We start from the raw sequence: 12,136 nt of genomic DNA on the forward strand, positions 1-12,136 counted from the left end.
TGTCAAAGATTATCGGCTAGTAGATTTGAAATCCCACATCTAAAACAAATTTATTTCTGATTCAATAGCAGGCAAAGGGATTCACGGGCAGGAGTTTATGTAGTAGCTATTTATTTGGGAAAATGAAAAACCCATACAATTCCATTTCGAAACTATTTCAATCATAGATTAAGTGAATATTTGAAATTTTAGGTTTAATAAACCAAATGAAGTGGACACGAAGTAATTTGTAAAAACGTTATTTTTTATTTACAAAAACATGTAAGAACCAAAACATTAAACTTGAGATGAATACATAATAGAATAAACTCTTTATATACAAAAAAAATACATCTTCATATGAATGCTTCTTTTTGAATAAATAAGACACATCCTGCCCCGATACGTCTGAACCCCCCCCTGTCCAAAAACCAAGACCCTAACAACTGCGCCGGAGGTCGGGATCCATAATGCATGAACCCCGCTTCTTGTCTCTTTTCTCTGTTCCTTTCATCCTATTGTCAGGGCGTTCAAACTAAATTTCCACGCTCATTTTTCTTCATTAGCACTTTACAAATTGTAAAGCTGACTTTTCACCTCGTCTGCAGCAACAAATCTCTCTCTCTCTCTTTGACCCTAAATCGCATTAACAGAGGCTGATGTCTATTCTGCGAAGACCGACAAAGAAAGCTTTTGTGGAAATCAGAAAAGTGCACAGAGGGAAAAAGTTTAAGATGGTTTGAAAAAGGTGACAACTCTTTAGAGCGCTACAAATCATTTTACTTCTATCCCAGTATCTGAAACAAGCAGTAAATCGACAAAATGTTCTTGATGCGCTGCGATTCTATCTAAATAAAATAACTACCAGTATACATATGTAAAACAATGTCCTACTGGTTATCCTTGCTGACAATTGTTTTACAATAAAACATCGATCATGCAATTTTAAGGCATAGTTGTGAAACAGTCGCTTTTGAATTTCGTTTGTAACTCTTCAGTGGTAAAGATTGAAACAGGTCACCTCGTTGAGGAATTCTTTTTGTATAGTGCGAAACGAGAAGATGCTGTCTGGTTGTCTTTTATATGCGTAGTCCTCGGAGGTTGAAGGACTGGCTGGACTGGAAGTACAGCTGGTTGCTGGAGATGGGGTTGGCGTTGTCACCCAGGATCCCGCATCACTGCCTGGACTAGGAGGCTCTACCGTTTTCAGGTAACTGGGTAGCATAACTTGCTTCAGGCCGCCGTCCACACACTGGTCGGCCAACCTCAGCGTTTCAGACAGGGCCCAGATATAATTATGAGCGAATCGCAGCGTTTCGATCTTCGTGAGCTTGGCGTCGTCGGGAAAAGTTGGCAAGACCCCGCGGAGGTTATCCAGGGCAGAGTTCAAGTTGTGCATCCTGTTCCTCTCTCGGTCGTTGGCTTTCGTCCTCCGGCTCCTCTTCACCAAATGGAGGCCGGCTTGAGGCTTCGCTTTCGACCGACCTCTTGGTTTGCGCTTCTTGTCTCTCGGGTCGTCTGGTCTCTCACACTCTAAACCAGGGGTCTGCCCCGGCACCAACTCTGCGGAGGGGTTACTCACTGGTGACAAGGATGATGCAATGATGAAGTTCACGCTGTCTTCCTCATCTGTCAGTGGGAACGCCAGCTCGCTGTTTTCATAGTCGGAATATGAGCAATCCATCCTAAAGGAAATGAAAGCAACAAATTACACATCAACAGAAGAACATCAGGGTGTTTAGCAGGCATTTCGGTGGAAGAGACATTTCAAACAGGTCGAATATAACCCAGTACTTACGTCGAAGACGGGATTAACAGTGACAAAGTTGGATCCAGAATGTTATTGAAGTTCCTCCTGTTGCAATGACTTCGAACGACACGCGACTTAAGTTGTTTTCTTCTGATGTTGTGCAATAAGCTCGTGTGAGCAACGAGTTTGGCACACGACTAAATAAAACGGTTTATATACGCTCTGAAACAATAACACCCCCCCCCCCACCCACCCCTCGAATAGCAGAATGACTGCATCAGGTTTGCCCCGTGCCACGCTCCCTCCAATTTGCATAATCTTTATCTCTATGCCCACCTATACCCCCACCCCCGGCACTGGCGGCGTCCCCGGGAGCGTGCCTTTAATTGATACACTGTCCCAACCGACCAATGCGAGGAGCAAATGGGATCTGCGGCACGCGATACGGACCAATGAGATTTTGCCTTTGTATCGCCGCCACGCGATCTTCGGCTCCGCCCGCGAGGTTCATTAGTCCGGGACGGAGAGCACTGATTAACCCCGCGGGTCAGGCACGCTCCCAGCTTGTCGCCTTCACCAAGCAGCAATTCTTCGCGTTCCGCGCCCAGACCTAAAAGAAAATTGTGCATTTAATGAATGCATATGGTCAGTTATTCACTGACAACTTTGGAGGATATAGTCTGTCTTAATGTTAAAGTTTCCAACACTCAACCTTGACGTTGACAATACTTAGGAGAAAGCTTCGATGTTCGTTCACTACCTGTAAATCTGCCGCATTTCAGAATAAATACGACACCATCAATAGACCATTATTAAATATTTACTCAAGGAGATTGGCATTTTAGAATTTAAGCCACCTGACTTTAGTGTACCTGAAGAATATTACATATTAATGAAACTAACCTGTTCAGACATACGCACAGCAAATAATTCCTAGTTGGAACAACAGCTCCTTTTATGTTATTCACCCCTTGGAGTGTTAGCATTGATCTGAACATTCAATGTAAATTTTCGATAAGGACACATTGCATGAATATTATTGCGGCCCAAACCAACGGAATAATTGTATCATTCCCATGCTAAAAAAAAAATATTTTAATAGCGAAAATCTTCACGTTTACTCTCAGCGCGAGGATGGTTTTGCAATTTTGCACAAACGTCTGCTGACTGACTATCTCCGTCCTGAGAAATAATTGAAAACGACAACATGCCATCCAAGTCCGTGAGGTGATGTTTTAGGATGTGCACAGATGCCTGGATATTCGGGCTTGATAGTGTATGTATTAACAACAATCAGAGACAATAATCAGATCTGTGCAGGTGGATGAGCAGAACAGAACGCTTCTTTACACCTTGGTCTGCTTTCAAGCGAAATTGCTGTCCTCTCTCTTCCTTATGACGTTCGACCCTGCCGTCACTGCCCAGAGCCGTAGGTCAGCAGGAACGAAACATGAGCAAGCAACCTTCTTCAAGCATTGGATAAAGAAAACCCACATTCCAATATTGGAATAGTTGCACGTGCATTTTAGATATTGCATGCAGTCCACTTTTTGGAATTGAAAACTTGTAAAACCTTATGAGAAACTTTCCATCTTGATAATAGAAACAGGTCGTTCGTGGGTTTCAGAAGAGAAATAAATAGGCAATGGGAAATAATGGGCAAGGAACCAGAGAGCAACTACTATAACGAGGCAGCACTTACTAATTGACTGAAGAGTCTGATTCAGTGCTGAAATGATTCTGAGTCTAATGTCCTTCTGCGCCCACCCACTTAATTCACAGAAAGATAAAACGAACATTCACAAATTACTTCCTGATCCCGTTAAAGAGTTGAGACCTGAAACGTTGACTAACCAATGATGCTGTCTGACCTATCGAGTTCTCCAACAATTTTTTTTGGTCTCTTCAAGATTTCAGCATCTGCAGGTTTTGTGTTTCTCTGTTTTTATAAGTTAGGGAATGATTACTTTTTTTCTACTTCTGTATGAGATTTTTTTTTTAAAAAAAGCATATCTTCCTGATATTAAGTCAAGCAATTAAGGAGTAAATGAAATCTTGCTTTATCGCCAAACGAATTTCAGGGCTGAAAATATATACTTAAAATACAAGAAAACAAAATGCTTAATAGAATATCGAAGACCACAGCCAAGACAATATGGAGTTTTAAATCAAACGATGAATATTTTTAATGATGCATTTTGTACACAATAAGGTAATTAAAAATATTGGAGTTATGAGTCAGTTAAGAGAAGTGAATTTTTTAAGAGTGAGGGAGCATACCTCAAATTCCTCTGCTGTCCAACTCTAAACCTGCTAGTTTCTCTTTTACACTGTCTAGCTAAGAAGGCGCACCTGTCGGATAATCCAGCCGTGTGAATAAGATGTGAATGTTTATTTTTTTTACAAGCCTGGTTTATCCTGATTGATCATTACCAAAGCAGCATTTTTACAACAGCCCCCTCGTGATTCTTTGACACATTTTAAATTGGGATAAAACTGAGATTTCTCCCAACTTTGTCGTCGATTGAAGATATTATGGGAACCTTTTTTTCTGTAAATTTGGCAAGCAAACAGCGAAAGATTACACTGCAGAGTTTGGTTAGACGGTACCGGGGAAATGGGAGCCATAAAAAAGATACATCTATATATATATATCAACTGACAGCAGCTTCAAACATGCAAAAACACCTGACAGCCAATAAACTACATTTGAACCTGTTAGTCCACTCTTACAAAAGTTTTTGAACTCAGAGCAAGTGTCACAGGCAGCAAAACGATAATAACCGTGTGATCTGTTTCATTGATACAAAGTGAATTTCAGGAACCGAAATAAGAAAAGAAAAATGTTGGAAATACTGCTCAATTTGATGGTCTTTCATGAACCTGAGACCGCCTATTATATATCCACTGGTGACTTTTTCCTCAGCAATTTCCATTCCGGTTTCCGAAACAATAAAGCACCCTCGCGAGTCCCCTCAGCCCGCTGCGACTCTCTGCACCCAGTTTCTGAGATTGACTGAATAGAAACTTCAGGAGGGTGAATCTTCGAATAAAAACTAACGTCTGGCCCATACGTATACCTTAAAATCTGTGCAAACCAACTGGGTGAAGTTTTTTGCAGACATTTTCAACCTCTCTCTAAGGCAGTCAGAGGTCTCTACCTACTTCATTATTCTGAAGAGCAAGGTGGCCTGCCTCAATGACCATCTGCCGCGATTAAGAGCTTTGAGAGGTTGGTTATGGAGCAGAACAATTTCTGTGGCATAAAGGGCTGGACCTACTTCACTTTGCCTATGGTTGCAACAGGTCTAGAGCAGATGCCATCTCACTGTCCCACCACTCTGTGTTAGATCACCTAGACCACAAGAACTCTTGGTCAGGCTGTTGTTAATTGACTACAACTGGGTGCTCAACACCATCACGGGAGCAAAACTTATGATCAAACTAAAGTACCCATCTCTTTGAAACAGGATCTTCCACTTCCTTATGGGCAATTCCCAATCAGTCTAGATTGGCAACATCATCTCCACACCAACCATCAACATAGGCACACCCCAAGGCTGTGTGCTTAATTCCCTGTTCTATTCCCCGTTTATGCATGACTGCATAGCCAAGTATGGCTCCAACTCAATTTACAAATTCACTGTTGATCGAATAACCAGAAATAAAGTCAGAATACAGCATGGAGATTAAAAATAGATTGAATGATGCCAGAGCAATCATCTTGCTGTCAATGTTACCAGGACTAAGACGTTTATTGTTGATTTTAGGAAAAAGAGGCTGAGGTGCCATGCACCTGTCCACATTAATGGGTCTGAGGTGGAGCACCTTCAAGTTCCTGGGAGTCCATATTCAGAAGACCTTTCTTGGAGCCAGCATACTGAGGTAACCATGAAGAATGCCCATAAATTCCTCTACTTTTGAAGGTGTTTGAGCAGATTTGGCATGTCATTGAATATTCTAGCAGAGTGGGCAGTGTGTGCTTTTCAGTCAGTACCTGCTGGTGAAGGGATGTTGGAGGGTTTTCCCAAATGAGAAGCCCTGAATGAACAATTAAATCTGAAACCTGTAGACTACTGCTTTAGAGAAAATCATGATTAAATTCAGACCTTCCTATCTACCGTGAGAGCTCATCAGTGAATTTCACGAGAGTTTATATCCATCCTGATGCTGATTACAAACAGGTACTTGTGGATCTGCATGATGTTGTCAGTAACCAAGAGATGGACCACCCCGAAGCACTGCATTTCTTAGTCATCAACTTTAACCAGACCTGTCTCAAGAAAATACTGTCCAACTACCACCAGCATGTAACCTGCTGAACTAAATGTCCCAGCACATTCGATCACTGCTACACTAAAATAAGGAAGGCCTTCTGTTCATTCCCGAGACCGTATATTTGCAGGTCAGATCACCTGGCTGTGCCCCTTCTGCCTTAGCACAGACAGAACCTAAAAAGAGAGGCACCAGAGATCAGAACAGCCAGGAGGATGAAGAATGGTTACATGACTTTCTTGAGACAGCAGGTTGGGTGGTGTTCAAGAACTCAGCTGAGGATCTGAATGATTACATCAGGGCTGCCACAGACTTTATCAGCAGCTGTTGTCGAGTGTGTTCCCACCAAATCATTCAGGGTTTTCCCAAATGAGAAGCCCTGAATGACAATTAAATCTGAAACCTGCTGAGAGCCAGATCATAGGTATTTAAGTTGGGAGATCCAGATCACTACGGAAGGAGCAGGTATGACCTACAGAAAGCCATCTCTCAGGCAAAATGGAATTTCCGGATGAAAATAGAAACAATGAAGGATACCCGACAGCTGTGGCAGGGCCTAAATGACATAATCTTCCACAAAACCAAATCTGGTGCAGTAGAAGATGACAAAGCTTAATTCCCAGATGAACTCAATGACTTCTACAAACCAATTTGACACAAGACAAGGAAGAACTACCACTGCACATCCCCATGACCCCGGATGATCCTCTCCTGTCTGTCTCCAAGGTTGACGAGCAGGCTGCCTTTAAGAATGTGAATCCGAGGAAAGCATCTGGTCCAGACAGAGTACCTGGCTGAGTATTAAAAACCTGTGCGAATCAACTTTATAATGTATTTACAGATATCTTCAACATCTCACTCTGGCAGGATGTGGTACCCATTTGTTTCAAAAAAGCATCAATCATATTCATGCCCAAGAAGAGTGTGGTAACATGCCTAAATGACTATCGACCAGAGCACTCACACCAACAGTGATGAGGTGTTTTGAGAGACGGGTGTTGAAGCATATCAGCTCCTGTCTGTGTGGCAACAAGGATCCTTTCTGATTTGCCTACTGTAGCAACAGATCTATGGTGGATGCCATCTCACTGGAACACCTGGACAGCAAAGATGCATATATCAGGATGCTCTTTATCGTATACAGTTCAGCATTCAACAGCATCATCTCCTCAAAATTAATCAGCAAGACCTGTGTTGAGTCAAACACCCTACTGTGTAATTGGATCCTGGATTTCCTCACCTCCAGACCATAATCACTGAGGATTGGTAAGAATATCTCCATCAGTACTGGAGAACCACAAGGTTACATTCTTAGCTCCCTGCTCTACTTGCTACGACTGTGTGGTTCAATACAACAGCAACACCATTTACAAATTTGCTGACAATACCACTGAGGTGGATTATATAAAAATAGGCAGTGAGCCAGCATACAGGATGGAGATTGAAAACCTGGCTGAAAGGTGCACCAATAACAACCTTGCATTCAATGTCACCAAAACCAAGGAGTTGATTGGTGACTTCAGGAAGGGAAAGTCAAAGATATTCAATCCAGTGATCATTTGGGGATTAGAGGTGGAGAGTGTGAGCAAAGTTCTCGGGAATCACTATTTCAGAGGATCTTTCCTGGACCCAACACATGAATAGCATTATGAAGAAAGCACATCAGCACCTCTACTTCCTCAGGTGTTTGCGGAGGTTTGGTATGACATTAGAAACCCTGGTAAATTTCTACATGTGTGGAGGAAAGTGAACTGACTGGCTGTATCAGATTCTGGTATGGGGATAACAATATCCCTGAGCAAAAAGCTCTGCAAAAGCTAGTAGACACAGCCCAGGACATCACAGGCAAAACCCTCCAGCTCTTCACCATTGAGAACATGTACAGGGAATCTGCTGTTGGACAGCAGCAGTAATCATCAATCATCTGTTGTAACTGCTACCATCAAGAAAGAGGTATAGGTGCCACAAGACTTGCACCACCAGGTTCAGGAACAGCTGCTCCCCCTCCACCATCAGACTCCTCAGCAACAAACTCAATCAGGGATTCGTTTAAGGGCTCTTACTTTTGTACTTTATTGATTTTGTTCCCTCTTGGGCAGTATTACAAAGTCAGTCTGTTTACATTTCTTTATTTGTTTATATGTGTATGTTGCATACAGTTTCTTTTGTACTATCAGTTAGTGGCAATTCTGCCTCACCCACAGGAAAAGGAATCTCAGGGTTGTATGTGATGTCATGTATGTACACTGACAATAAATCTTATCTTTGAACTTTGAATATTCTACTAATCTTCTACAGGTGAACTGTGTAAAGTTCACTGATTTGCATTGCATCCTGGTTTGGACATTTAAATGCCCAGGAACACAAAAGGATGCAGAAGATAATAAGTATAGCCAGGTCCATCACAGACTGTGACCTTCCTTCCACCAAAGACATCACTATGATGTGCTGCCTTGAGAAGGCCACCAACATCGCAAAGGACTTACATCACAACCTCTTCTCACTGCTACCTTCAGCCTGAAGGTACAGAAGGGCTGCCACAGACTTTATCAGCAGCTGTTGTCAAGTGTGTTCAAGAACAATTTCTTTCCAACAGCTATTGGGCTCTTGAAACTCCTTTTATTACACTGATCATACACTGCTCTGACACCACAAAAGGATTGTCTGCCCTACTCCAGAGTTACTTACTTTTGCATTTTGAATATTTATATTAATCTTTGTTTTGTAGTTATTGTCATTGTTCATTTCAATTATGTTTACTATTGCAGTTTTGGTCATTTAAAAAAAATGTGCCTGTATACAATATATATGACAATAAACTCATTATTGATATATATATATATATTTGTTGGCTCAATTATAACTATTGGCTTGTTGGCCACAGAGGATTCTACCATTCTTTGAAATATTTTCAGCTAAGAGGATGGCAAAATGCACAGTTGTATACACCGTATTATTTGCAGGATAATCATCTGCTATGTGAAGTAAGCACTGCAACTTTCATCAGTAAGATTTGATCTAGGCTATGCCCTAAATTATGTTGTAAGGTAATAATGGGAACACACACAATTTGCTGACCCTGAAACAAGCCTTTTTTTCTAAATTATGGTCACTACTAAGAGATCATTGAATGCATTGTAGCAGTTATGGAAGCAATGTGGTTTTGTTACTTGGTGCAGACAAGGCTTGTAAGGCCAGGTCCCATCTTAGCTGGAAAATTAACTTCAGTTAAATAACTTTGAAATTAAAATCTGGCATCAAAATCAAAAATAGCATCAGAAGTGCCTGATTAGTTTGGTATTGTAAAAAATCTGAGGAAGAAAACCTGTCACAATTACCTGGTGGAGACTACATGTGATTCTATATCCAGGACAACATGTTAGACTCTCAACTGATCTGTGAAATGATCCATGGAATCAAGGAAGAGCCTTGCCAGTAAGAAGCACATCCCATGATGAATTCATTTTCGAAATGGAATAATTTTGCAATACTTTTATTTTTATGCCACAAGTGTTCAAGCAAAATATCAACACATTTGGAAGTTTATTTACTTTTACTTTATCATATTGTTTGAAATGGTTTTTGTCTTCAATTATTGCTTTGAATGAGATTAATTGCAGTTTTCTAAACAACTTACAACCTACATTTGGTCAATAATTCTACTGAAACGACATGGTCCAGGGAAGATTCAAGACAATTTTCAATAGTCCTTTACATATTGCTAGAGTATCCGAATAAGAACCACAGCCACGGTGGACTGCAGAAGCGCGTGGCGTGGTCTTTCGCTCCACGTTCCGTCCCAGCAGAACAATCCCATTCGTATCATTACGTCCAAATTCGGAGAGGAACTTGAACTTTCAACTGTGAAGGAGCGTCTTAATTCGCGTGGCAGGTCATTCTGAAGAAAATGTCCTGTTGACAGCACTATTAACAATGTAAACTTTAAATATTATGGCAGACGGAATCACCGCTGTGAAAATGACCAGAAGTTCCGAGATTGTAAAAGACACCATGTGCAAACAGAACCGCTTTCCCTTAAAGAATTTGGAACTAAGTCCGTCCAACAAGATCGTATCAATTTGTTTATTGTAAAATCCTTTCTACAAAATGCTTCGTGTCCGTCCTTTTCCTTGGTGGTCATTCGACAATGAACTGGGATCATTATGTTAAACGTATTCAAAGGAGCAGAGGACAAAATATCAATATGATCCAGGACGCGATTTTCGAGACAAACATTTATATTTATAAATTATTCAGCGAATTCTCAATGCTTTGGAATGACAATCCATGTCCTTGAGACACCGAAGAACAACGTTTATTGTTCCAATTGTTGTTGGCCAAGAGAGTATTCTAAAAATACACTTAAAAATCTGGATTCCTTTTCAATAAGTCCAGACTTCAGCCTTGTTTTTGGTTATCCGTTCTTCATCTGCGCGGGTTATCATTTAATATTTTACAATTCAATTAGTAAAAATGATTTTGTATTTAACTAATTGCATGCGGTTTTTAAGCTACTAAAGAGTCGATCTGCGATTCCAAATTATGGTTTTGCTTTAGCTTTTCTGTGCAAAGCAAGGTCTGCCTCTACCCAGAAGTTCGAGCATTTTTGATGGGCAACAATCTGTTGGATTTGGGAACAGAATCTTGGTATTATTAGTATGGGGTTCAACTCCCGAAACACTGCTTTTATCAGGAAATGCGCAGCATTTCGGGAAGTTAAAAAAAAACTATGAATATCTTTCCTGCGCTAATTGATCTTCCTCCCGCGTATTTCAAGTAAATGTCAATGTTTAATGCAGTTTTCTTGAACTTGGGAAAATGGATTATGTCACACAACTTTCTAACCTAAACAAACATCTCCACTCAGTGTGGGCGCGTCTACGCCCTCAGTTGAATTGCATTTTCCGTGGCCTCAGTGTTCACACACACAAAAAAAAAATCACTGCATGGTCTACAAGGGTGATGTGTTTGGATCAATATTAAACTAAATCTGTCAACCAGCCAAAGTACAATTCATCTTTCATTTCTCATGGGTTTCGGCATTTCAGTTTGGCGAACACTGTACTGGGGATGTTAGATCATTATCTTTCCCACTGGATTAATGTGAAAATCCAAACTCGAAAGGACGATCTAGTTAAAGGGTAGATCGTTCCAATATTTCGATAGGTTGACCCATCAAAGATGGTTCATCAGCGCTTCACAGCTTGGCATCAATACGCAGCCAAAGGTTTGTGTCAAAGTGAGCTCCATTGTGACATGAAGTAACCTCACAAGTGGTGCACACGACCACCAATTTACTAGCTGACTGCTCCATAACGACTCAATTATTGTGCTTGCAAAATCCAATTTTCTATAAAAACTCAACGTTAATTTGCAAAAGTTTAGAATTGCATTTGATAACACCGTCTTTCGGTCGTTTAATCGAGCGGGGGAGTGGGCGGCGTGTATATCACGTCTAGGAATAACTAAACGGATAATTATAATAAACAGAGGTAGTGTGATCAAAGGAAAGGGAATGGGTCTTTACGATCGGTTTGTTCTTTACGTTAGCCTTAGTTGGAAAGGCTTCCCCGGTAGAACGCCAATTAATCTCCTTTGGGACCATTGAATCAAAATTAGGCACTGTTTCGCACAGAGTCCAGTGTTAGTCCAACTCGAGAAGTTATAAAGGAAAGTACAAGGACTGGTCCCATAATCTTCATTGTGTCATATAATGATTTGGATTTTAGTTCCAGTTTTCACTAATTGCCATTAAACTTGACTGCATAGATTATTAATCGTGCACAGTTAAACTTTCTTCATACTGAGTCTGTTGGATCTACCCTTGGATAGCAACTGAATGTGAAAACCTGTTCACTTTATACGGTATGCTTTATATTTTGGCGTTTTCCTTATCAAATTGTTAGCGATGGAAGGATTGGTCAAGATCTGGAACGTGCCGAAATGAATACCTCAGTCGTACATTCATTGTAGAGGATTGCAAGAACGGATCTTTTTTTTTAACATTTCTTCTCGGAGGAGTTTATGAATTCTCAATCTGGATACACCATTAGATTCTAAATTATTGACGCAGAGTCGGAAGACACCAGAGTGTACGTCACGTGATTTCAACCAACAGTCATTATTCACAAA

The 12,136-nt window shown here is 40.8% G+C and overlaps 1 protein-coding gene across 1 annotated transcript; it reads right to left on the reverse strand.

Moving 5' to 3' along the window:
- Positions 1 to 339: 339 nt before the first annotated feature.
- Positions 340 to 1,663, reverse strand: neurog1 (neurogenin 1). The gene has a single exon (XM_069897770.1). The coding sequence runs from the start codon at positions 1,661 to 1,663 to the stop codon at positions 974 to 976; it is 690 nt and encodes a 229-aa protein (XP_069753871.1). The 3' UTR covers positions 340 to 973.
- Between the last annotated feature and the right edge of the window lie 10,473 nt (positions 1,664 to 12,136).

Source organism: Narcine bancroftii, chromosome 9, assembly GCF_036971445.1.
Source record: "Narcine bancroftii isolate sNarBan1 chromosome 9, sNarBan1.hap1, whole genome shotgun sequence".
Lineage (NCBI taxonomy): Eukaryota > Metazoa > Chordata > Chondrichthyes > Torpediniformes > Narcinidae > Narcine > Narcine bancroftii.